The 25673-nt window shown below is 69.0% G+C and overlaps 1 protein-coding gene across 4 annotated transcripts; it reads left to right on the top strand.

The window, feature by feature from the left end:
• Positions 1-2742: 2742 nt before the first annotated feature.
• Positions 2743-15334, top strand: TBKBP1 (TBK1 binding protein 1). Of its 4 annotated transcripts, none has more exons than XM_074561970.1 (11): positions 2743-2881; positions 3763-4029; positions 5646-5870; positions 5959-6081; positions 6178-6276; positions 6807-6960; positions 7055-7233; positions 7343-7392; positions 12422-12540; positions 13178-13923; positions 14190-15334. In XM_074561970.1, the coding sequence occupies exons 3-11, from the start codon at positions 5649-5651 to the stop codon at positions 14316-14318; spliced, it is 1821 nt and encodes a 606-aa protein (XP_074418071.1). In that variant the 5' UTR covers positions 2743-2881; positions 3763-4029; positions 5646-5648; the 3' UTR covers positions 14319-15334. The 4 variants fall into 4 exon arrangements, with proteins under 4 accessions (XP_074418071.1, XP_074418072.1, XP_074418068.1 ...); XM_074561971.1 differs by having other exon boundaries at positions 6172-6276; positions 6915-6960; XM_074561967.1 differs by having other exon boundaries at positions 6172-6276.
• Positions 15335-25673: the final 10339 nt, after the last annotated feature.

Below are 25673 nucleotides of genomic sequence, written 5' to 3'. Positions count from 1 at the left end.
AGCCTCCAGGTACCACGGGCTGTTCGTGCAGGGGCTCGGGAGAGCTTGCTCTTCCCTGGATCTTCCCCTGTCCTCCCCCGGCTCTCCATCATTCCTGCCGGGCAGGCAGCGGAGACACATGTAATATTGGGGGGGGGGGGACGGAAAAACGTGGGTTTGAGCAGGGTTTTGAAGCAGCTGAGAAGCCGGCAGAGCGCTGGGGCAGGGAGGCAGGTGCTGGCGTTGCCTCCGCTGCTGGTGAAGCCGGGAGGGGAGGGCGAATCCTGGCGGGGTGAGCGCCAAAGCCCTTGCCGTGGCTCTGCCCGGTGAGGTCCCGTGCACGGACGGAAGCAGGGATTTTACCTGGTTTTGCAATAATTACTGTGAAAGCTGGCTGTAAACCGGCTTTAGAGCCGTTCCCATCGCTCTGGGCATTTCATCTCTCAACCACCGCACCCCAAGCGGACGGGGGTGCCGCGAGCCCCTCCGTGCCATCGGGTGACCTTCCCTTCGCAGGACAAGGCCGGTCCCTGGTGCCCCGGAGGCAGCAGCGAGGGTGGGCGAGGGACCTCCCGGCCGGGGGGACCTTCCCTGACGCTGCTCTCGGCTTAAAACTTGGCAGCAACGATTTGGGGGAGGCGAAAAGGCGGCAGAGGGGGATCCCCCCCGCGCTCCCCCGCGGCACCGGGGCGGCTGCTGGAGAAAGCGATGGAGAAGAGCAGCATCCCCGGGAAGAGCAGAGCATCCTGCGGCGTGGCCGGGCTGGATCCGGCTGTGCCCGTACCCCCGGTCCTGCACGGTGCGTTGGCTGCTGGGGTGCGATGGGGACCCCAAATCCTGGCGCCGGGCTCAGGTGGGTGACGATGGCGGGAGCTTGGATGGCTCCTCTTGCCTCCAAAGTCTCCCTCTGCCTTCCTCCCCTCCGCGACCGATCCCGGGGCGGCTGCGAGGCTTTTCCTTGATGCACGGTGAGTCTCTGTGCCCCGTCCCCAGCGTGCGGCCCGTCGGGGGGGGGGAGTCAGGCTGTGTCCCCCCACCCGCTGCTGCCCGGCCCCAGCCCGACGCCTGCCAACGTCGCACGAGGCTGGGGCCGTGCTGTTTTCTGTGCGTCAAAATTAACTTCCAACCTGATGGAAAAACCTTAATTTGCACTTCAAAGCGCTTTGCAGCAATCTGCCAGCATGAGCAAAAGCCGGAGCTGGCACTCGTGATTTTTCCGGGGCCTTGTTTGCGGCAGATCCCGGCCCCCCCCAGCTCCTGCCGGACCCCCTTGGATTCCCTGGGGGTCAGGGGTCCTCTCCTGCCTTTCAGCCCAGCCCTGAGACCCCCCCGCAAGCCTCCAAGAGCTGTTGACTCCTCCAGGCTGGGCAATGAAGGTGACGTGATGATTCCCTGGCAGAAATTCAGATGGAGATGGCCGCGCTTTGCTCACCGAAGCCTCGGAGCTGCCGGTGCCCACCCGCCATCGGCCTCACAAAACCTCCTGGGCCTCGTGTTGTGTTTCCAGCTCCGAACCCCCCAGCGTGGCACCCGGCTCCCGCTCCAGCCCTGGGGATCAGCGGGTGGTGTGACATCCCACCGGCCGTACCCACCGATGCCGACTGGGGACGGGACGGGGGTCTCCGGCCGCGCTGCCATTGGCGCCACTCCGGCTCCTGTGCCGAGGCTCCGTGCGCTGAATCACTCCCGGCGCAGCCCAGGCTCCATCCAAGCGATGCTACGGCTGCGCTAAACATAGCGCCGGGAAGGGGGGTCTGGGACGGGGGCCCCCATGGGAGCTTCGCTGGGCCCGAGGCTTGGCTCCCTGTGGGTCTCCGAGGGTGGGGGGGACAGGGGCTGGGGGAAACCAAGCTCCATCTTTGCCTGGTTTTGCACCGACCCCTTTTCCCCCGGCGTGAGCCGTCTCGTGATGGAGGCAGATGGCCGGGATGCAGGATGGCACCGCGCTGGCGGCTCCCGGTTCCTTTCTGCCGCCGGTGCCTGGGCAGGAGCAAAGCTGCCCCCCCCCACCCCCAGCCACCATCCCGGGGGCTCCGCTTCCCCCCCAGGTCCTCCAGTGGGGTGGGACGAGGCCTCGGAGGGGATGCTCGTCCCGTCGGGCTCAGTGCCGTGGGTCTGTCCGTCCAGGCCTCGGGGTCTGCAGGAGCCAGGGTGGCAGCGGTGCCCCCCCGCACCCCAGGGGGGGCTGCAGGGCTCTGTCCCCCCAGAGCACGGGACTCGCCAGTGGAGCCCCCAGCAGCGGCGGTGCCGGCGAAAGGAGAGCAGCTATTAATAACCCTGCGCAGCACAGGGAAAAAAAATGTAATTCCATAATGGAAGCGGCTCCGAGAGAACAATTCAGGGAATAAAATGTTCCGGGGTGGGGGGTGGGAGGCGAGCCCAGCCCCCAGCGGCCTGTGGCTGCAGCGCTGCTCTGCCATTGCCCCCCCCCGGCCCCGGGGTCAGCCCCGCTGTGGGTAGGGGGGGGGACACCGGCCGCAGGGGGGGGCTGGGGACCGGTGTGTGTCGTCCCCCCCCAGGGCAGGGCGGGGGGTGGCGGCTCCGGGGCGGGGGGGGCTGCAGCAGGGCGGGGGTCCGGGACACCGTGTCGTGTGCCCCCCCCCCCCGGGGCACGGCGGGTCCCCGGGACGATACCGGAGGGGGGGTGGGGGGGGCAGCCCCGGGGGAGGGGGGGGGCAGCCCCGGGGGCGGCCCCGGCGCGTGGCGTGGGGAGGGGCCGGCGGCCGCACGGTGCCCACGTGGTTTCTCGGTGTCTCCGGAGCGGAAGAAACGGCGGTCGGGGCTGCGGCGGGGGCGGCCGGCACCGGGAGCGGCGACACCGGGAGCGGGACCGAGCGGGGCGGGGAAGGAACCGCATCCCGGCGGGCGCCGCCGCAGCGCAGCGCATCGCAGCGCATCGCCGGTGAGTGCGGGGCCTGGGCCGGGGCCGCTGGGGGGGGAAACCGGGCCGTCCCCGCCCCACCCGGGCCCCCGCCGCCCCGGCCCCCGGCGGCTGCCGGCCTCCTCCGGCCCCATCGCGTCCCCATCGCCATCCCCATCATCCCCCCCCCGCGGCTCCATCCCCGTCCCTGCCTCCATCCCCGGCTCCGCCCCGGGCCCCTCCTGCGGCTCCGACCCCGGCCCCGGTCCCTGCCCGGCGACCCCCGGCGCGGTGCGGCACCGGGCTGGGCGCAGGGGGGGCGGGCGGCGCCGGGCCGGGCCGGGGGCTCTCGGGGGGGGGGGGGGGGCAGTTACCGGAGGCGCCGGGGCCGACGCAGGCCGGGTCCCCCCCTCCCCGCCCCGCCCGCCGCTGCCCGCGACCCCCGCCCAGGCCCCGCTGCCGGGGTCGGGGGGCTCGCTCGCTGCCGGCTCCCGTTGCAGCCCCCCCGCCTTCACCCGGGGCCGCAGCAGCGGCACGGTGTCCCGGCCACCCCCAGCCCAGCCCCCCTGCAGCCCCCCGACCCCCTCCCCAGCAGCGGGGAGAGCGCCCAGGGAGGTCACAGCAATGAGGAGGGGGCTTGTACCGGTGGCAGCCCCCCGAGGCCGGGGACAGGGGGTGCGTGGCTGGAGCTCGGTCCCACCGTGCGCGTCCTCCCAGACCCCCCCAAGCGGGACCGGGGGGGCTGCGTGGTGCCTGTCCCCAGATGCCAGCTGGGTGCTGGTCGCCCGGTGGCATCCGCTGCCCGGCACGGCCCGTTCCCATCCCCATCCCCACGGGGGCACTGAGCCGCCGCTGGCCCGCTGAGCCCTCCCGCAGCGTCCCGGTGCCGGGGAGCCGCAGCCCCATTTTTGCTCTCTTTCAAGGCATTTGTAGGCCTCGAGGAGGGGCCGACTGCCTGGAGCGTGGAGGGAGCGTAGCTGGTGCGGTGCCGTGGGGAACTCCGCCGTTGCCCCTGGAGCCTAATGACGGCGCTGCCATCTCCTGCCGACCCTCTGGTGGCTGATCTCCCGAGCTCCTGCCCACCGCGACTCCCTGCCCGCGCTGCCGACGCCTGAGACGCGCGTGCCCGCGCCGCAGCCCTGCCCAGCCCGCACCGCCTCGCCCCGCGCCCGGGGCCCGCCGCAAGGCAGGTGTCACTGTGTGATACAGACGGGGAAACTGAGGCACGGTTTGGGGAGCAGCAGGGCCAGGGGACTTGGGGCCCGGCTGTGGGTGCAGAGCTGCTGTCAGGCCCTCGGTGTTGGGGTGGGAGAGGGTCCCGTCCCCGCTCAGCTCCGGGGGTGCCCCCTCCACCCCATATGGTGGCCCCAGGACCCCCAGGCTGGTCCCGGCCAGGGGTCTGGGCACCCACCGGCCCCAGGACTCCTGGGGTCTTGCTTCGAGGGGGTCACCAGAGTCTGGGGGAGTGTTGTCTCAGCTCATGGAGGTGCCTCAGTTTCCCCTGGGAGGATGCTGACTGTGCCCTCCCTGCCTGAGCAGAGGTGGGTCCCAAGTGCCTCCTCCATCGCTGCCCCGGGCAGGGGGGGGCATTTAAGGCCCTCAAGGTGGGGAGGCAGAGGAGGGGTCACGGTGCTGGGGGGCTTTGTCTGCGTTTCGTGCTCCTTGTCCCAGCAGAGGCCGTGAAATGGGCGGCTGCGACTGCCCGGCCCCGGCCGAGCTGGGGCTGCGGGAGCAGGCGGGGGGGCTGGGGGTGTCGGCAGGCTGGGCTGGCCCCAGGCTCTGGCGGTGGCCTGGGGGGGACGGGCCGTCCCTTCCCCCCCGTCACCCTGCAGAAATCGCCTCCCTCTCCTGGCTTTGTGCTATGAATTATTTGTGCGGCGGCTGCCGGGTGTCTGCCCGAGCCGGCGGGGCTGCGCGCGGCTGGTGGCCGCCCCGGTGCCCACGGCATCCCCGCATGGGATGGGGGGACATCCTGGTGCCCCCAGAGCACGGCGTACGGGTGCCGGGGCTCAGCGCCGCAGTCATGGCCACCTCACCGGCTCCAGGTGCCTTGTCCCCACCGGGACGGCTGTGCCAAAGGGCCCAGGAGCCGATGGCAGCAGCTTTCGGGAGCCTCGACCGGGGACAAATCCTACGGCAGAGGGAGCCGGGCAGGATCAGGCCCTGCCATGGGGCAGCTCGGGGGCCGTGCCGTGAGGCAGGTAGCCCCCCGGGGGTGAGCGGCATCAGCGGTATATAGGGCACGGCGGTGGCTGCGTGCCGCGGCGGCAGCGTGGGAGGGCGGGAAGCAGCTCGCGTGCGGCGCGGGGCGGGAGGCAGCGGCACCGGACGCTATTTCTGGCGCTGGCTCCCGTGGGGACGTGGGGAAAGTCACCGAGTTCCCCCCGGGGATGCTCTCTGCGGTGATGGCCCCTGCTGTGGGGGCTGCCGGGACCCCTGTCTCCCCCCTTGCCTCCGTGGGGGCGGAGGCCATCACCTGGCCGATGTCCCCCCGCCGCCCCGGGGGACACCGCGGGGTTGGAGCCGCTGCTGGTGGTGGCGGTCCCAGGGGACTGTCCTTCCTCCATCGCCCATTGGGACACGCCAGGCTCCCGCAGACCCCGCTCTGTCCCCAGGATGGGCTTGGGGGGGCTGATCCACGGCCCCCTCTGCCCCGGGTTGGATCCTGCACCCCGTGCCCCCCCCAGCCCAGCGCCTGCAGCAGGGGCTTCGGGCTGCCCCCGGCTGGGTTCATGCCTGCCCCGGGGTCACCAGCCCCTGTCTGTCTTCTGTCCATCCATCCGTCTGTCCGTCCCCCCCCAGGCAGGACATGGACTCCATGTTCGAGGACGACATCAGCATCCTGACGCAGGAGGCGCTGGGGCCGGACGAGGACTGGCTGGACAGCCCCAACACCGACCTCTCGGGCGAGATGTGCTCGGCCTCCCACTTCGCCCTCATCACCGCCTACGACGACATCAAGAACCGGCTGACGGGGCTGGAGAGGGAGAACTCCACGCTCAAGCGCCGGCTCAAGATGTACGAGGTCAAGGTGAGGGGCCAGGACGGCCGGCGGGGGCGGGGGGGGGGGTGTCCCGGGGCCGGGGGTCCCCGCTGACCCCTCTGCCCCGCGGCCGCAGTACCCCCTCATCGGCGAGTTCGGGGAGGAGCACATCTTCTCCCTCTACGAGGCCAAGGAGACGTCGCTGCTCAAGAGCGAGAAGGCGTCGCTGCAGCAGCAGCTCAACCAGTTCCAGCACGAGGTGAGCGGTGCTGGTGGGACTGGGGGACACGGCGGCGGGGGGGTGTGGTGGTCCCTGAGCCGTCCCCCCACCCTCCCGCCTCCCCGGCAGCTGCAGAAGAGCAAAGAGCGCGAGGAGCAGCTGGAGGAGATGATCCAGGCCTACGAGAAGCTGTGCGTGGAGAAGGCGGACCTGGAGACGGAGCTGGGCGAGATGGTGGGTGCCGGCGGGTGCTGCTGGCGGGGACCCGGTGCCTGGGGACATCACGGTCCCCTTCCCTACGCTGCGACAGCAGCCGAGCAGATGGCTCCTCCGTCCCACGGGGCTGCCGGTGCCACCGCCGGGGCTCGGTGGGGATGCGGGGATGGGGGGGCCGTGGCTGCTCGCCCCCTTTGTGGCCGTGTCGGGGGCTGCGGTGACGCAGGTGGCTCGGCTTTGTCCCTGTCTTCCCACCTCACCGAGGGACGCTTCCAGCGTGTCCCCGTCCCGGGTCGACCGGGCATTCCCGGCTTCCACCGCCCCATCCCCTGCCCCCCCAGGGGGGTCACCCCTGCTGTGCCCCCCCCCATCTTGGGGGGCCACGTACTGGGGACAGATCCCATCACCCTGCCAGGACAGCCACCAGCTCCACGGGTGTCCCCAGCACCGGATCTGCCGGGGGGGTCAGAAGAACCCCGGGGCGGGGGTTGTGCTGCCGGGGCGGGGGGTCTCAGCCCTCCCCCCCCCCCCCCCAATTCCCTGGTCAGCGGGCGCTGGTGGAGACGCACCTGAGCCGCATCCGGAGCCTGGAGCAGCAGCTGCGGCAGCGCGATGGCAGCACCTTCCCGGGGCTGGGCGCCCCGCTGCCCCCCCAGGAGGTGCCTTTCCTCGCCCTGCACCCCAACCCCGGCCTGACCCACGGTGAGCTGCCCCCCACCCCCTGCCCCACGGCACACCCCCCCCCGGGGCTGGGTGCCGGGGCGGGGGGCTGAGCCGTGCCGTGCCGTGCCCGCAGTGCTGGAGCGCGCCGGGGGCTGGCAGAGCCGGGGGCTGGAGGCAGCGGGGCGGCTGGAGGCCGAGCTGGAGGCGGCGCGGCAGGAGACCCAGCGCGCCCAGCACCGCGAGGAGCACCTCAAGGCCGAGTGCGAGCGGCTGCAGGCGGAGCTGAAGCACCTGCAGGACGCCCGGGAGCAGGTACGGGGTAGGGGCCGGCCCCGCAGGACCCCCACCCACCCATCCACCCATCCATCCATCCCCGCTGGGTGGGGGTCCGGGCGCTGATGGGATGTTCTGCTCCCCCCAGGACCAGTCGGAGCGGGACATGGCCTGGGTGAAGAAGGTGGGCGACGACCAGTAAGTGCCGGGGGTGGACTGGGGCGAGGGCTGGGCTGCGGTGGGGGGGGCCCAAGGCTTGGCTCCCTGTGGGTCTCCGAGGCGGGGGGGACAGGGGCTGGGGGATGCCAAGCTCCATCTTTGCCTGGTTTTGCACCGACCCCTTTTCCCCCGGCGTGAGCCGTCTCGTGATGGAGGCAGATGGCCGGGATGCAGGATGGCACCGCGCTGGCGGCTCCCGGTTCCTTTCTGCCGCCGGTGCCTGGGCAGGAGCGAAGCTGCCCCCCCCCACCCCCAGCCACCATCCGGGGGGCTCCGCTTCCCCCCCAGGTCCTCCAGTGGGGTGGGACGAGGCCTCGGAGGGGATGCTCGTCCCGTCGGGCTCAGTGCCGTGGGTCTGTCCGTCCAGGCCTCGGGGTCTGCCGGGGCCAGGGTGGGTCCCCAGCCTGGCAGGGAGTGTGCGGGGGGGGCTCTGCAGGGACACCACTGGCCTTCATGTCCTGGGGGGACAGGACCTCGGGGGCTTCCCCCCGCTGAAGCGCTGCGGGCAGGTGGGATCCTGCACCCCGAAATCGCTCTGCGCACCCCAGGAGTTGGGCTCCAGGCGTGGGGTGGCCGCAGTCCGGCATCCGGCACCCTACGGGCTGCGCGGTGCCGGCTCGGCGCGGGGGGCCGCTGCCTCCAGAGGGCACTGACGGCGTGTGGCTGCCGTGCAGCACCCTACGGCACCCAACCGTGCCGTGCAGCACCCTGCGGCACCCAGCCGGGCCGTGCATCCGTGCCAGGCTGCGGGATGGCGGCTTGGCTGCACCGGGCAGCACCAGGAGCGCGTCCGGGCTTCTGGGATCCCTTGGCTGCCCCTTCTCCGGCCCTGCACCGACCCCCGCCGGAGTGTTGCTTTCTGGGATGGTGTAACTGATGCGGAGCCATCGGGAATCCCTCCTCCGGCCCTTCACCCCTTCCCGGCTTCCCCCTCGCTGCAGCCGTGAGCTCGGGGGGCTCCGTCAGGGCAACCCCCCCGGGTGCTGGGTGGCGCTGGGAAGGGGGGCCTGGAGCACCCCGGCTTTGGGGCAAAACACGCCAAATCCGAGGAGGGCTGAGGAGACCTGGGGCAGGTGGCACGGCTGTGCCCCGCGTCCCCCTCCCCGGGGCCGCCCCCGGCATGGGGGTGTGCAGAGCAGCTCTGAGACCCCCCCCCAAAACCTGTTTAATTAGCCCACGGCCTCGTTACCCCGCTGTCCTCCCCGCTTCAGCCTCACGCCCGTGTCCCCGCCGCGGCCGGGACTTCGCACCCCCGTGTGTCGTGTGTGTCCGTGTCCCCGCGATGTGACATGGGGCAGGACGCGCGGGGCTGGCGTCACGGCTCCTGGGGGCATGTCGGGCTGTGGGGGGGCCGCCAGCCCCTTGCGAGCTGTGGACAGATAAAAGGTGACGCGCGGGGACTCGGAGAAGGTGCTGGGGTGTCGGGGGGGTGTCGGGGGGGGGGGGGAGTTCTCCCCCTGCTTTTTCCCGAGGTGTCGGATGCTTTTGCCGTTTCTTGTCTCCCCGGCGTAAATCAGCGTGCGGGGCCGGGGGGGGCCGGCCGCATCCGCGCTGGCATCGCCGGGGGCGGCTGCCACCCCGTCTCTCCGACACACATCCCGGAGGGGGGGTGTCCCTCGATAACCCTCCCCACGCTTCTTCCCCCTTAATCCGCTTTATTTTTCACGAAGTTCGTCCCTGTCGTGGCCGGGAGAGCCGAGCTCGCCCCCGCTGTGCCGCCCCTCCTGCGGCGGCCCCCCCCCCCCACCCCGTACCCCTGCCCGCAATATCCAGCCCCCACCGGGAAATAAAACTCCAAATAGATGTATTAACATTTCCCAAAACCACCTTGTTTCCAAGCCCCACTTCCCCAGGTTGGGGAGGGGAAACTGAGGCAGGGCTGGCTCCATGCCCCTCTCCCCGAGCTGGGGGGGGGCACCTTCCCCCCCTCCCCGCGCCCAGCCTTTCCCTCCCCGCTCTTTTCTTGTAAATACGGCTCTTTTTTGTAACCCGCTCCTCTTCCACCACTTATTTTGGTGTGAAAGGTGCATTATCGGCGCTTTCCATCTCCGGGTGACTTTTCTGGCTGGCTTTTGCCGAATTAGTCACCGTGCCACCGCGGCGTGAGCGGGGTGGGGGGTCCCTCTGCCCCTTTCCCGCCCCCCCCCCCTTTTTTTTTTTTTTTTTTAGTTTCTTTTCTTGGTTTTGTCCTTTTTTTGTTCTTTCTGAGGTCGCAGCCGTTCCTGCTTGTGCTTCCTTGGGAGGGGGCCGGGGAAAAGTTGGGAACCAAATCACAAGGAAAGCCCTCGGGGGGGGGACGAACCTGGGGGGGGGTGGAGGGTGCTGGAAAGCTGCGGGGCCGGGGGATGCTTCCCAAGATCCGTCCCCAGGATGTCACCACCAGCACCCAGCGGTGACGGTGCCAAAAGCCGGGGGGGGGGGTTGGGTTGGGTTGGGTGCAGGCAGGTTGGAGCACCCCCCACCCCCCCCCGCCAGCCCCGTGCCGTCTCGCTGCCCTGCTGCTGACACCGTTTTGGTGAGATTTTGTGGGTTTTGATGAATCTTGCACCCATGGGTGCCCGTGCCGGGGCTGCCGCTGGGATCAACACCAACGACGCTGCGCCGGGACACCCTCGTCCCCTGCTCCCCCCACCCCAATCCTGCGGCAAAGCGGGGGGGGGCCGAGCTGCTGCTGGGGTCATGCCCGGCCCCCCCAGCCCTGGCTCCCCCCAGCCCGGCGGCGATGGCTGCTTCGCCTGCGGTTCCTGCTTTTATTTCAGTCTTCGACGGCTTCTCGTTTCCCAGGTGTGACTCGCGCGGGGTCACCCCCTTCCTCCCCCCCCGGGGGGGGCTGCACCCTGCCCGGCACCCGCCATCGCCGATTAACTTTCCCACCGAGGGTGGGGGCCAAACCCCGGTGCTGGTGGCGGGAAGATGCCCTCGTGTGTGTGTTTCTGGGGGTTTCTGGGGACCACACGGTGCCGGGGGGGGGCGTAGGGGTATCGTTTGTTGGCGGGGGCTGGGGGGGGGATGGCGCGGCCTCGCCAGCAGCCCAGGGGATAGATCTGGTGTCCCCAGCCCCTCGCTTGGGTGGTCCTGGCCGGGGGGGTCCCAGCCCTGCTGTGTCCCTCAGTGTGTCCCTGGCTGGGGACAAGGAGGGGGCCGATGCCGGCCGTCCCGCCCGGGCCATGGGGACCCACGGGGACCCACGCGCTCCCACGGCATCGGACGTGGGCGGCCGGGTTTTCGGCGGCTGTTTTGTTCTCACGCCTTATCTGCAGTTGCGGATCAAAACCCCACAGTTTGCCCTGAAACGGAGCCTTTTTGGGAGGGCGGGTGGCACCAAGACACCCCCCCCCGCCCCCCGCAGCGTTTGCCTCCTCTGCCAGCACCAAACCTCACAAAAAGCCTTGCAGAACCCCCCCGGCTGCAGGAGGGACCTCTGGGGCAGGTCCGTGTCCCCCCCCCGGGTGCCAGCAGGGTGCCCTGGGTGGGGGCCGGGGGCTGCTTGTCCGTCCCCCCCCCGGCACCGCTCCCTCCTCCGCCCCAGAGCTGCGGTTTTGGTGCTTCCTCCCTGCGCCTCAGCGCAACTTTGGGGGTGCTGGGGTGACCCCCCCCCGCCACGAGAGCGGCCGAAATCCAGCAGCAGGGCTGGGGGGAGCCTGGACACCCCCCCCAGCTTTGGGGAGCGGGCACAGCCTCGGGGCCGGGTCCCCACGATGGGGCACAGAGGGGAAACTGAGGCAGGAGAGGCGGGAGCCTGCAGGGCTGCAAGGGGTGGGGGCAGCTGTGTCCGGGGATGTCCCCGGGTGCTCGGGGACTCTGGGGACGTGACATGGCGACCCGCCTGGGGAAACATCTTTTTCTCTTTCTTTTTCACTTTCTTTACTTTTTCTCTGTCTTCTTTTTTCTTCTTTTCTTTTTATCTCTATTTTCTTCTTTTTTCTTCTTTTTTCTTCTTTTTTTTCTTTTTATCTCTATTTTGTTCTTGTTCTTTTCTTTTTTCATCTCTTCTTTTTTCTTCTCTATTTTCATTTTCCTTCTTCTTTCCATTTTCCTCTTTTTCTTCTTTTTTCTTCTTCTTTTCTTTTTCGTCTTTCTGTTCTCCTTTTCTTCTATTTTCTTCTTTTTCTCTGTATTTTCTTCTTTCTCTTTTCTTTTCTTTTCTTTTCTTTTCTTTTCTTTTCTTTTCTTTTCTTTTCTTTTCTTTTCTTTTCTTTTCTTTTCTTTTCTTTTCTTTTCTTTTCTTTTCTTTTCTTTTCTTTTCTTTTCTTTTCTTCTTTTTCTCTGTATTTTCTTCTTTTCTTTTCTTTTCTTTTCTTTTCTTTTCTTTTCTTTTCTTTTCTTTTCTTTTCTTTTCTTTTCTTTTCTTTTCTTTTCTTTTCTTTTCTTTTCTTTTCTTTTCTTTTCTTTTCTTTTCTTTTCTTTTCTTTTTTCTTTCTTCTTTTCTCCTTTTCTTTCTTCTCTCTTTTATTTTCTTTTTTCTTCTTTCTTCTTTTCTTTTTTCTTTTCTTTTTCCTTCTTTTCTTTTCCTCCCCCCCCACCCGCCATGAGCTGACGGGGGGCAGGCAGGGCCAGACCTGTCGGCTGCTGTTACAAGCGGCGTCTCCCGGGTCCCCGGGGGTGTCACAACGGCTCAGTTGAACTCTCGGTGCGCGGCGCCGAGCCCCCAGCCCCCCCGGGGCCCGCGGGAGACGGCTTCTCCCTTCACATCACCGCGGAGAACATGGTTTTGAAAAGTGACACTGAAATTGGGGAAGAATCGATGACTTTGTCAGGGCCACCGAGAGATGGAGGGGGGGACTGTGGCACCCACCTCCCTCCCTCTCCCGGCTGCTCCCGGTGCACGGGGCGGCCGCGGGTGCGATGCCGGGCGGCGCACAGCCACAACTTTTCCCTTTTGAGTTAAAAACCTGAATTTGGATTAGTTTGGGGCGCGCCCCACAGTGCCCCATGGCGGGGGGGGGCGGGCTCTCAGCCAGGGGACCAGGGATGTTTTGCCCTCGGTGACACTTCGTCCCCGCCGCAGGGTGAACCTGGCGCTGGCCTACACGGAGCTGACGGAGGAGCTGTGCCGCCTGAGGAACCTCAGCTCCCTGCAGAGCCAGATCCTCCGCGCCCTGCTGCAGGAGAAGAGCCTCAACGGCGGTAAGGGGGGGCTGGGGGCGGGGGGAGCTGGCACCCTGTGGCTGGAGGGGGCTGGGGTGCAAAAAAATGGTGTCCTGACACCATGTCCTGACACCACGCTGGTGTCCTGCTATCGTCCTCCGGCTGGTGATGAGCTCCTGCCTGTGTCCATCCCATGGAGCATCCGTCCCTGGGAAGCACCCATCCCATGGATCACCCATCCCATGGAGCATCCGTCCCTTGGAAGCACCCATCCCATGGATCACCCATCCCATGGAGCATCCATCCCTGGGAAGCACCCATCCCATGGAGCACAATCCCATGGAGCATCCATCCCTGGGGAGCACCCATCCCATGGAGCACACATCCCATGGAGCATCTGTCCCTGGGGAGCACCCATCCCACAGAGCATCTGTCCCTGGGGAGCACCCATCCCCGGGAGCACCCATCCCTGGGAGCATCCCTCCACCTGAGCATCCCTCCCTGGGAGCATCCTTCCCCCGGAGCATCCCTCCCTCCAGGGGTCCTCACACCCGCATCCCCCCATCCATCCGGGACGCACACGGGTGACGGGGGGTATTTTCTGTGCCGCCGAGCTGACGGGGGCGGGGGGGTATTTTCTGTGCCCCCCCCGACCCTGCCCTGTCTCGCTTTGCAGGCCAGCGCCACTCCCCGCTGTCCCAGTGCCATTCCCCAGCCCAGCAGCGCCGCTCGCCCGCCCCGCAGTGCCCCTCGCCCGTCCCGCCGGGGCGTTCGCCAGCCCCCCAGTGCCAGTCGCCAGCTCTGCAGCGCCGCTCGCCGGGACCCCCCAGCCAGTCGCCGGCCCAGCAGCGCCGCTCGCCAGCCCCCGCTCCGTGCCAGTCCCCTGCCCAGCAGCGCCGGTCCCCCGTGCCCCCAGCCAGCCAGTCGCCCGCCCAACAGCGCCGGTCGCCGGTTCCGCCGCCGTGCTCCTCGCCGGCCTCGGCGTCACCGCACCGGCTGCCCGGCGAGAGGATGGAGTTGGGCTACGCCAAACCTTCCAGCCGCCACATCAAAGCCGGCTTCCAGGGGCGCCGCAGCTACTCGGAGGTGAGCAACGTGGCCCTGTACCAGCAGAGCCGCTCGCTCTGGCTCCAGCCCGAAGCCTCGACGCTCCCCAAGCACCGGCCCTACGGCGAGGTGTACCTGGGGGGCGCGGGGGCCCCCCTCAGTGCCCGCGAGCCCTTCGAGGAGCACCTGCGCTTCGAGAAGCAATCGTCGGACGAAGAGGAGTGGGCGCTCCCCAGTCCCCCCAGCCCGGAGGCGGGGGCCATCCGTTGCGCATCCTTCTGCGCCGGCTTCCCCGTCCCCGACGCCGACGCCGTGCACCGGACGGCCGCTGCCTACGCCCGGGCAGAGCACGCTCAGTCCTGGCCCTCCATTAACGTAAGCGGGACGCCCCCACCCCCCCACCCCGCCCTGACCAGGGAATGTGTTGCGGTGGGTTTGGGTGGAGGGAGATGCAAGGGAACCCCCCCACCACCACCACCACGCGGGCAGGGCGGTCACCCCCCGGTGTGCCTCAGTTTCCCCATGTCTATCCAGCTGCGCAGCATCCCAGCCTGTACCCGGTGGTGGGAGGGTGCCGGGGAGGAGGAAAGGGGAGGGATGTGCCCCCCGCCCCCCGAACCCACCGCCCTGTGCCCCCGCAGCTGCTGCTGGAGACGGTGGACTCGGAGGTGCGGAGCTGCCCGCTGTGCCAGCTGGCCTTCCCCATCGGCTACCCGGACGATGCCCTGGTGAAACACATCGACTCCCACCTGGAGAACAGCAAGATCTGAGCCTTCCCCCCCACCTCCCGGGCCCCCCCACGGTCTTTGGATGCTGCATGAAAACACACGAGGAGCGACACGGCTCCCGAAATACCTCCAAGTCTTCAGTAGCTACAGAAAAGACTGAGCCCCCCCGTCACGCCCCGGAGCCCCCCCAGCCCCCCCGTAAGTGGGCTCCTCCGCTCCCCCCCTCGCCCCATCCCTGCATCCGCGCTGGGTTCGGATGCTGTGATCGGGGCACCAGGATAACGCCATCCCGGGTGGTGGCTGGAGGGGACCCGTCTGCGCCCTCGGGTGTCACCTGCGCCCTCGGGTGTCGCTGCTTGATCTCAGGGAGGATTCGAGGGGCCGGTCCTGGATCCGGCCCCCAGGAAGCAGGTGAAGGGAAGGGGCTGCCTCTTCCCCGGCTTCTTGGGTCAGTGATGGGTTTGGGGGGAGCGTGGGGGGGGCAGCTGCTTGTTCTCAGTCCCCCTCACCTCATGCCACCGGTTCAAGCATCTTTCCACACTTTTACATTAAAAGCGACCCCCCCGTCCCTATTTCTCCCCCCTCCCCACAACGATGCTGCTGAGAAATGAACCCCAAGGCGCAGCATGGAACCCCCCCGCCCCCCCAGCACTGCACTGAGCTCCGCGGCCCGGGGGCTCACCCCGACACTGTTGCCCCCCGCCCCCGCCGTGGGGACAGCGCAGCCCCCCAGCAGCCCCCTGCCACCGGGACCCCCTGCTTTAGCCCGGGGCTGCAGGTGGCTGCTCACCCCGAGCCCCCCACCCTGTCCCCGTCCCCCCCACGTTCAATCTACCTCAAAGCCGCCGGGAGAGGGGGGGTCCACAGCACTGTCCCCCCCCGCCGAGCCGCTCCACGCTGCATGTCCCTCCCCCAGTGCCACGGCGCGCACCCCCCATGCACTCCCAGGGGCTCGGCTGGGTGCGGCCCGCCCCCCCCTCACTGCACCGGGACCCCCGGGCAGAGGGACCCGCACTCTCTGCAACGCCACCCACTCCAATAAAACCCTTCCAGTGCCCAAAACGCCATGGGGGGGGCCAAAGCTGTGTCTTCTCTTTGGGTCCCCTGGGAGGGAAGGGGGGGGGGGCCAGGCTGCGGGTGCCCCCCGGGTCTGGGGACAGGGCAGGGGACAAGCCCCGTGTCGGTGCATCCAGCCCCGGCAGAGCCAACTCATGTCGCCGGGGCTCGGCAGGGCGGCCGCGGGGGTGACAGGGTTCGGGGTGCCCGTGGCGGGTAACCTGCACCCGCCGCCCCGTTCCCGGCACGGTGGCGCGTTTCGGGTTTACCGGCCTGGCGGGTGACAAGAAATGGGACAATCAAAAGCAAAACAAAAACTGTCACCAGCCCCAGGGGTGACGGCGGTGGCACGGCCAAACCTGGGGCCCGTGATGCCAGCACTGACATGCAGCTGGGCCGGTGCTTTTGGGGTCCCCTGGCAGATGGGGACATCCCCCTCGGGCTCGTCCCAGGCCTGGGGGGCTGTGGGGTGGGCACGGGGTGGGGGACTGTGGGTGCGATGGTGCCATCACGCCTGCTGGGCTCAGCTCATCCTCAGCGCTCGTGGCACGATGGCACGGCCCCGAGCTGCTCGCCCTGGTGATGCTGAGCGTCCCCAGGGTGACACCGAGGGGACAAAACGGCCATGGGGACCCCCAGCCCCACGTGGGACCCCGGCGTGGAGCAGCGCTGCCCTTCCCCGTTATTCGGGTGAGGGGGGCAGGGGGGTCTCGCCAAACCCCGGGGGGGCCCACGGGCGAGCGAGGCACCGGAGGGGAGAGCGTGTGGCCCCGAGGACCACAGAGGAAGCGAAGGGCCCGCCAGCTGCTGGGTAAGTGACACGCCGAGCGAGGCAGCCCGGGAGGGAGCGCGGAGGGAGGGGGTGCCCCTGGGCATGACGCCGGGGTGATGGCCACGGAGCATCCCCCGGTGGCGGGGGGAGGTCGGGGAGGGCTGCCGGGCTTCACGCCTCCGTCGCCTGCCGAGCGTCGGCCTCGTTAAGGGCTGACGCTTCTCCCTCCTAACGGCGCCAGCAAACCGGCTGCGGGGGGGGACACCCCACCCCGCAGGACTCAGGGTCCGGGGGGGGCGATGGCCAGGGTGAGGGCGCTCCCGGTTCACCGAGGGGAAGGGTCTGCCCTGTGCACGGGGAAGCCCCGTCCCCCCCACCGTGGGTACCACCACCCCGGCGGCACCGCCGAGACCCTCCTCCTCCCTGTTATTGTAGGGCCTACAGCCGCCCTGCCCGCGGGCCGAGGGTCGGGGGGGCCCCGTGGGGCTGGTTTTGCAGCCAGTGGGGGCGCGGGTGCATGGCCTCAGCGCCGCAACACCCTTAAACTCTGCTGCTCCTGAGAAATCCCAGCCTTTGCCTGCCCTGGCTCTGGCTGGGCACATCCACGTGATGAGTTGTGGCCCGTTCTCTGGCCTCCCTGTCCCGGGGAGGGGGTGGCTGCGGGAGGCGGAGGGGGCTCCGTCCCCGTCTCCCCGAGCAGGGCGCGGAGCCGGTTCCCAGCCGCTGCGGCAGGGCAGGCTGCGGGGCGATGGTGTGAAGGAGATAGGCACCGCGCCGCCCGAGAGGCAGCGGCAGCCTCGGGCGTTATCACAAACTGATCTCTGCATCAGGCGGGGTGGGGGGGGCGGGGGGGGGGAGGTACAGCAGCCCCTGCCCAGGGCTGAGCAGGATCTGACCCCCCCCGAGATGGGCACCGGCAGCTGCGGGGTGCCGGGCAGCGAGGGGGGCTGAGCCGGGGGGACACCCGCGGGGATGTGACGCTGCAGGGGAGGGTCCCAAAAAGAAAAAACTGGGGGTGGGGGGGTGGGGGGGTGTTGAACCCACCCGAGGACAAGGCCTGATCCACACCGACGGCGGCGTCAAGGGCGGCCGGGCTCCTTCTCCCCCCCGTCCACCAGTTTGGACTGGAAATGCACTGGGACGGGGACAGCGGAGGGAGCCCGGCGGCGGGCAGGGGGTGCCCGGCCCCCCACCCTCTCCCGCCACCCACTTTTACCCCCTGGCTCCTCTCTCCTTTTTTTTGAAATCACGTGATAAATGTCAAACGGCGGGTGCCGTTACTCATCCCGCCGCCGACTCAGCACCGCTTTCCTCCGGGGGCGGCTGCCGCTGAGTCAGGAGGCCGCTGGGCTCCCCCCGGGGGCACGGGGACCCCCGGCCCCCCCAAAAAACACCAGCCCTTCTCCAGCTCCCGGGCTGTGCAGGAGGAGCCAGACGGCTCCGGGACGTGTGTCACCGGGGGGAGATGTGTCCCGTGCGTCCCCACCCCGAGCGCGTGATGCTCATGTGAGCTTGGGGGGTCCTGGCACCCCGAATTTGGGGCGTTCGCCTCCGAAGCCGCTGCCTGGGGGCTGCCCCACTCCTCCGCCCTTGCGTGGCGCTGGGGGGGGGACGACACACGAAGGGCTGGCGGTGGCCCCAGGGTGCCCGTGCTCACAGGGACCGCGGGGCTCGGTGCCCGGTGGCCGTGCTGTGCCTGTGGCGGCAGGGCCGAGCCACGTCCCACGGGCACATCACCCCACACACCCCCCCCGCTTCACCCGTGGGGACCCCCCCGCCTCATCCCCGCTCCGTGTGGGGAAACCCTGCGACAGCCCCACTGCAAGAGGGACCGGTCCCCGCCGCTGCCTCCCGCGCCCCCCTGCCAGCTCCGTGCCTCAGTTTCCCCTCGCCCACCCCCCGCGGCTCCACCGAGCGGGGCTGCCCGAGGGGGGTGCGGCCCCGTTTCCTCCGACCCCCCCCCCACCCCCGGTGCCGTCGCCTCCTCGGCACCTCGCAGGAGGGAGCTGCCAACCGCAGCGCTGGGCTGTGGTTTTGGTCTCCCCCCGCGGGGTGACAGGGCTTCGCCCGCCCGGGGCTCAACCGGGTGCTCCCGGGGCGGGGGGGACGCTGCACCCTTGGGTGCCCGACCACCTTGCAGAGCTCAGGGTGCCGCGATGCCACCCATATGTGCCACATCCCGGTCCCCAAAACCACCCCGGGCAGCCCCTGCAGCTGCCCTGCCACAAGGGTGCTGGGGGGGGGGCACGTGGCGCTGCTGTCCCCACGGCTCGGGGCAGGGGACGGGGTGACCGGGAGCATCGCACCCCGCTCCCGGCAGCAGCGCCTGGGCACCGGGACAAGGCAGCGGCTGTGCCCGGGGGTCCTGCTGGCAGCGGGGGGCGGGAGGACCCTCGTCGGGGCTCAAGTTGGGGGTCAGGCGTCCGGCTGGACCCACCGGGTCCCTGCTGTGGCTTGGCTGTGCCGGCCACGGTGGCAAGGGACAAGCGGGTCTCAGCTCAGTCGCGAGAGCTGTGGGGGGGGTTCCGGCGGTGGCGGGGCTGGGGTTCGTCTCCTCCAGCCTGTCCCATGGGGTGGCGGGAGCATCGTCCCCCCAAAATGCCAGGGGCGTCACAGCCCCCGCACAGGGGACTGTCACCCAGAGCCACCCACGTGCCGGGAGCCCCCTCCCCACCCCGGGGCCGTGCCCCCCCCCCCGCCCATGGTGGGACACATGTGGCTCTGTGCCTGTGTCCCCTGATGTCCCCGGCCTCGCAGCGTGTCACACCTCGCCGTTTCCTATGCAGCAATTTTTTCTTTTTTTTTTTTTTTTTTTTTTTTTCCCCTGGTAAAAAAACCCTCTTATTTTGGGCCGGTTGAAAGGTTTCTTTTTCCAGCGGGCTCTCGGGGTTTTTTTGTTTTGTTTTTTTTTTTCTCTCTTTTCTCGGCGTTTCTCTCATTTAGGGGAAAAATGAAACAATTCTCGCTGCTCGGGTCCCGCTTTCTCCTGCAGCTGGGTCTTTGCTCACAGAAGGGGGGCGGACGGGGACCAGGGATGCTCTTGCCCCATTGCCGGGTGTTCAGGGCCAGCTCCAGGCAGTGACAGCCCGACCTGGTGTCCCCAGCTTCACGTGCTGTGGAGGGGATTCTCTGATGTCTAGTAAGGGTTGTGCGGATATCTTGCCCTGGGTGTTTCTCGCTCCTTCCGACTTTGCCCGCTGAAGGGCTCCGTACACTCATGGGGACCATAAGATAAGCCCCTTCCCCCCCGCCAAAACTGGGCTGGAGGGATCCCCGCGGCTCCAGGGGACCCCTGGTCTCGGCTCGGGGGCCGCCGCGACGGCTCGGCCCCGGCTTCTCTCCGTCGGGGTTTATAGGAAACGGCGCTGCGAGGAAGCGCGCGGCGCTCCTGCCCGGGTGAGCGTTTCTTTCCAGCCGTGGGCGCCGAAAGGCCCCTCTCTGCCGCGGATCCGGTGTGAGTCAAAGCCAGAGCCCTGGGGTTTAACCACAAGCCCCAGAGCTGCCGTGTCACGGGGGAGCATCGCCAGAGGCGTTTATAAGAAATGGAGGGGCTGCCCGGCCAGGGGAAGGGACCCCGGCCCACACGGGGGGCTTTGCCCACACCCCCGGGGAGAAGCCCTTTGGCTCCGCTGGTGAAGGTGGCATGGCCGGCGGCTGCAGTGGTGGCCGCAGGGTCAGCTCTCTTGGCCCACGCCTTCTGCAAAGGAGCCACGGCTGCTGCGCTTTGGCTTCTCAGCTCAGCCCCTTCCCAGGGGTGCCCGGTGCGCGCGTGGCCCCAGGGTGCCCACGTCATCCCAGGGTGCTCATGTCACCCTGCTGGTCCCTGCTACACCCCTGGGTCCCCGCATCCAGGCTGGATACCTGGTGCCAGTGTCACCCTGGGTGCCCACGTCACCCCTGGGAGCCTGCATCCAGGCTGGCACCCAGTGCCAGCGTCACCCTGGGTGCCCACGTCACCCCTGGGTGCCTGGTCCCTGCGTCACCTTGGGGTCCCAGCGTTGCCCCGGGTGCCCGGCTCTCCTGCCCTGCAGGCAGCAGCTGCCTGTTGGTCCCCTGCCAGCTCGGGCTGCGGCACCGCTGGTCCCTTCCCCACGTGCGCCGCAGCTGCCTGACCTTTCGCAGATGCTCTCCCTGCACAGACAGAAGGTTTTCGCACGTGCCTTGCCCCCCCCCGGCCCCAGCTCCCCGCAGCCCTGAGGGGAGCAGTGGTGGCTCCCGTGGTCCCCGGGGACCCCCTGCGCTTCACAACCGGGATGTGCTGACCCTGCTGCCCCAGGGAGGATGCGGCATGTCCCCTCCTGGCCAAGCCACCCCAGCGTCCTTCCTCATGCCCGTGATGGGATCAGCTTTTTAGCGTCCATCTGCCGTCACCCCCCCTCCATTCCCAACCATCAGGGGGTCCGCGGCCTCAAATGACAGCGGGGGGCGGGGGGACGCACAGCCTCGGCTGCCATGTGCCCAGCGCCATCACGGATGCCGCGGCGAGACAAGTGCCACCGGGCCCCCCGGGGACCCACAGGCTGCCGGCCCGGCCCCGGCCTCGCGCGCGGGACCCGCCATCTCGCTGCAGGGAGGTGACGGACCCAACACGCCGTGACATGGGCCTCGCTGTCCCCCCCCCGCCATGGCCAGCGCCTCGCCAGCGCCCGCCGGGGGGGACTTCTCGGCTGTCACAACCCATCTGCGTCCGGGGCCGCGTCTGCCGGCGCCGTAAGTGGGGTTAAACTCGGGGTCACCCGGATCGAGCATCCAAGGGAGGGGGGTCTATTGGAAGACAAGCCCCCCCCCAAGTCACCCTGTGCCCTGGCACCCCCTGTCCCTGGCTGCCGACGAGGTGGGATGCAGGGGTGGGATGCAGGGGTGATGCTCTGTGATGCAGGGAATGTTGGGAATGCCATGGAGGGAGGGACAGAAAATATGTCCCCTGCTCACTGTGTGGCTCTTGGGGGCGGCATGGTGGTAGCCAGCCATGGTGGTGGCCCCTTGGCAGACGTGCCCCCGGGGAGCTGCGCCTCGGCTCTCGCTGCAGGTCCTGGCTCTCGCTGCAGCCACAGGGACACGTGGAGCCGTGACGGCCATGAACTGCTGGTGGCCCCGCTCTGGCCGGTGGCCCAAAATCCAGTACCAAGCGGGTGCCCGGGGGCCATCGACACCCGCGCCGGCAGCCTGAACTCCCCGTGACCCGCCGGGATGGCAGCCACGGCCACCGCCAGCACGAGGCCACCCCGGGCACCGGGCCACCCTCACGGGGAGCACGGCCCCAGCGCTCCCCGCCACAATCCCGCCGTGAAACCCCTCCACGGGAAACCTCGGGGTCCCCCAAAAGCCCTTCAGCGCACGTGGGGCAGCTCGGGGCTGGGAAAGCAGCGTTTTGGGGACAAATCTGGCCCCGCTTGCGCTAGCGGGAGCCACCCCGGTGTGATGCTGAGCCCTGGCGCTTCGGGGGTGCCGGGCTTTGGGCTTTTGGGGCTGGGGACCCACAGCACAGCCTGTCCCCTTCCACCTCCATCCCAGCCCTCCCTCATTTTCGCCCCCCCGCCACCGCTCAGGCTCACCCCGTGCCGGCTGGGCCCGCGGGCAGCTCCTTTTAACCGGCGGCTGAAATGGAACCGGCTCTGGGTCCTTCCCCCTGACCTATTTTTAACATTTGATTGGATTTTGGTTTTTTATTATTATTTTTTTTTTTCCCTTTTCTCTTCCCGCGCGCCGGCCCCGGGTGCGAGCGCGGTGTCAGCCCCGCGTCACATCAATTAACACGCGCGGGGCGTCATTTGTCACTTTGCATTTTTCCCAAGGGCCCCTCACCGTGCCGCCGCGGTGGGTGCATGCCACGCCGGGCTGGGTGTCCCTGCCGCCGGATGGGTGCCGGTGACACTCCTCCTGCGCGGTGTTTCGGGGTGCCCCGGGTCTGTCTGGTGGAACCCATGAGCCGGTGCTGCCACCCACTTTGCCGGGGTCCCGGTGCTGGGTGGGAGGGTCCCCAGCGGGGGCCGGGACACTCGAGCATGGCCCCCCCGTCCCCAAGCAGCCGGTGCCGACACCTCCACTTCCGTCGGCAGGGCCCCCACGGGTATTTTTAACTCCCGGCTCCTGCATTTGGCACACACCGAGTGTCCGTCCCCGCTGCCGTCCTGCCTCCAGACGCCTCCCCCAGCCCCTGCCGCCCCCCGGGGCAGGATCGGACCCTGCAGAGCCACGTCGGACCCTGCAGCACTGCACGGGACCCGATGGGACGGGATGGGACCCAAGGGGTCAGGGTCGGTCCCTATGTGACACGGAGGGACCCTGCAGGGCAGGATTGGACTCCGCAGGGCAGGATGGGACCGGAGGAGGCAGGATGAGACCCGACACGGCAGGACAGGACCCCGAGGGGTGGAATGGGACCTAAAGGGGCAGGATGAGACCCTGCACCGCAGGACAGGACCCTGAGGGACTGGATGGCAACCTGTGGGGCAAGATCAGACCCTGTAGGGCAGGATTGTTTCCTATGGGTCAGGCTGAGCCCCTGGAAAGCAGGACTAGACTCTATGGGGCAGGATCAGACCCGATGGGAGAAGATGGGACCCCGCAGGGCAGGACTGAACCCTGTGGGGCAGGATAGGATCCCATGGGGCAGGACCTGGAGACCCAGCTGGGACCCTGCGGGACAGGGTGGGACCCGGAGGGGCAGGACCGCCCCCCCCCACCGCCCCCCCGTGGGGCAGGATGAGACATCGCCACCTCTTCTGCCGGGCTGGAGCATCCTCAGCCCCATCCCAGAGGGGTCCACGCACACCTCCCCCCTCCCATGTCCCCACGTCACCCGTGTCACCGAGCCCACGGGTCCCCTCCCGCGGCCGCGGCCGCATCCCCGCACGGGGGCTCTCGGGAGGGGTGTGCGGGGGGGGCGGTGGCGGTGGCGGGGGGGGGGGGGGGGGGCGGGGGGCGATCCCGCACACCCCTGTGCCCGCCGGGGTCGCGTGTTGTCAGAAGCTGTAGCCCGTGTCTCGCCCCCCTCACCCCCAACCCCCCCCCCACCCCGCGCCGTGTCCTCCCCCCATCACTCCTCGGCCTTCGCCTCCCGCTGACGAAGGGGAAGGGCCGGGGGGCCCGAGCCCCGCACGCCCCCGTCACGCTAAGCCGGGCGGACAGGGGCTGCGCCCCCCCCGGCGCTCCCCAGGGAGCCGCGGCTTTTCACCGAGGATCTGCCTCCCGCTGAAGCAAATCGCTTCGTACGCGGGGGGGGGGGACGGGGGGGGACGGGGCGGGGAGTTGGGGGGGGGCTAGGGGCCGGCGAGCGGCGGCGGCGGCGGGGGGTGAAACCGACTCCCCCCAGCCCGGCGGGCGCTGGCGGGGGGGGGGTGGGGGGGGGACCCTGCACGCCTGGCGGACCCCCCCCGCCCCCCCCCCCCCCCGCGTCCTGTGCACAGGGGGGCAGGCTCACACCGGCACCCTCGCACACCCGCAGCAGCCCCTGTGCACACCCGCCCCCCCGCACGCACACACTGGCCCCTCGCACACCCACACCAGCCCCCCTACGCATCCTTGCAGCCCCCCCACCCACCCCCCCCAGCCCTCTTGCACACCCGTGCATGCACAGGCTCCCTTGCACGCTCGCACACACACCGGCCCCCTCACACACACGCTCGTGGCCCCTTGCACACCCCCCCAGGTCCTCTCACACCCCTCCACGCACACATCAGCCCCCTTACACAGCCTTGCACACCCCCCCCCGCCCTCTTGCACACCCGTGCACACACATGCCCCCTTTGCGCACACACCCCCAGGTCCTTGCACACCCGTACGCACACACCAGCCCCTTTACACAACCCTCAGCCTTCTGGCACCCCCCCACGCACACATCAGGCCTTTACACAACCTCGTACCCCCCCAGCCCTCTCGCACACCCGCGCACACACCCCGGCCCCCTCGCACACCCACAGAGCCCCACGCTCATCGATGCTCCCCGGCGTCCCGGGGGAACGGTGGCATCCTGGACATGGTGACACCGCGGGGACGGTGACACCGCGGGGACGGTGACACCCCGGACACGGTGGCGCTGGGACAGGGAGGCGGTGGGAAGCTGCACGCTGCCACCTCCCACGCCGGCTCCCACGGCCGGGGCGAGGAGGAGGAGGAGGAGGAGGAAGAGGAGGGGGGAGCAGAGCCAAACCACTGTTCAGTCTCCCGGGGCCAGCGGGCAGGATCGGTCCCGCAGCGCGCCCGTGACTCCGGGACGGGACATCGCGGCGGGCGGGGGTGTCCCGCGGCCGGCCCCCCGGTGCCACTCCAAGCCGGGCCCCCCCCCCCCGGGGAGCGCGGTGGCGGCGGGGGCGCGGGGGGCGCGGGGCGCCGAGCACCAGGAGGGTTTTGGATGGCAGCGGCTGGAACGATGTTAATGACTTTTCTTCCTGTCGCTCTCCTTTTACACCGAGGGCAGCTCCGTAACCAGAGCCGCTTCCTTCCCCGAGATTAAGGAGCCGTCTGCTCGGCCCCCCCCCGGCCGCTGACACCCCCCCCCCGGAGCTGCCACCGGCATGTCACCCCCCGGTTGGCCCAGGCCTGGCGCCGGCGGCGCACCCATCCTCAGCACCCATGGGTGCTCCCCTTCCAGGCGCGGAGCATCCCCCCAGCCCCGCTCGGGGTTCATCCCACCAGATGGGAAGATGGTTTGAGGGTGCTAAGGGGAAGCCCCGTGGCCCCCCCCCCAACTCCCCTCCTTTCCCCCTGAAACCCCCCGTGGGGCTTCCCCCTCAAAGCGGGGCTGCCGAAGGGCCGGGGTGGAGCGTGGTTTGGGGCAGGAAGGAGGAGGGTGACAGTGCTGGGGTGCAGGGCGGGGAGTGGTGGTGTGGGGAGGACGGGGGCCAGGGCCTGCTGGGGGGGGGGGCCGAGCCCCCCAAACTGGCCACCGGCTCTGCCTTGTCCCCTGGTCGTCACTGCCCGTGACTCAGTTTCCCCTGCCCGCTCTGACTCACAGGACACTGCTGGTGGCGTGGGACCTGGCTACGCTTTTTGGGGGGGACGCAGGGCGCCTGGGGACTGTGGGATGGCCGGCCTGGGGGTGCAGGAGGGGGCTCTGCAGGCTCAGCAGCATCGCTCCACTCCAGGGTACGGCACAGGCGGACCAGGGATGAGGCTCCATCACACCCCGCACCCTTCGGCCCCTGGACGTCGAAGCACCCGGGGCTGGATGGCGGCGGGCGCAGGATGGGGCCCCGGGCCGGGCTGCGCTGGGTGTCCCCCGGGCGGGTGGCAGGTGGCCGGCCCGGCCCGGCCGCGCTGCGGTTTGCATTCATGCCTCCATGAACTTCTCAGCAACGCGCTGCCTTCGAGCAGCAGCGAGATGCAAATTCCTCCGGGGTGGGGGGAGGATTTTTGTTTTTCCCTGAGACCAAATTTAGCCCCGGTGGGTGCCCGGTGCCTTCGCGCTCGTTTTAATAATGAAAACAGGAACAATGCCATTTAGTAAGAAAATAACCCCCAAGTTTCCACTCGCTCCTCAGCAGACAAATTCCTGCCGGAAAAACAAATCCCCACAGCAGCACCCAGCACCTGCCGGGGGTCTGGGCTGGGGAGGGGCGTGGGGACAG

Source organism: Larus michahellis, chromosome 18, assembly GCF_964199755.1.
Source record: "Larus michahellis chromosome 18, bLarMic1.1, whole genome shotgun sequence".
In the NCBI taxonomy this organism is placed as follows: Eukaryota; Metazoa; Chordata; class Aves; order Charadriiformes; family Laridae; genus Larus; species Larus michahellis.
This window is presented reverse-complemented; position numbering and strand designations above follow the sequence as displayed.

Bases quoted from the DNA above. Each gene is read 5' to 3' on its own strand.
- TBKBP1 (XM_074561967.1), top strand. From the start codon at position 5,649: ATGGACTCCATGTTCGAGGACGACATCAGCATCCTGACGCAGGAGGCG. The intron at 6,961-7,054 runs GTGAGCTGCCCC...CCGTGCCCGCAG, and splicing joins CAACCCCGGCCTGACCCACG to TGCTGGAGCGCGCCGGGGGC. The intron at 13,924-14,189 runs GTAAGCGGGACG...GTGCCCCCGCAG, and splicing joins AGTCCTGGCCCTCCATTAAC to CTGCTGCTGGAGACGGTGGA.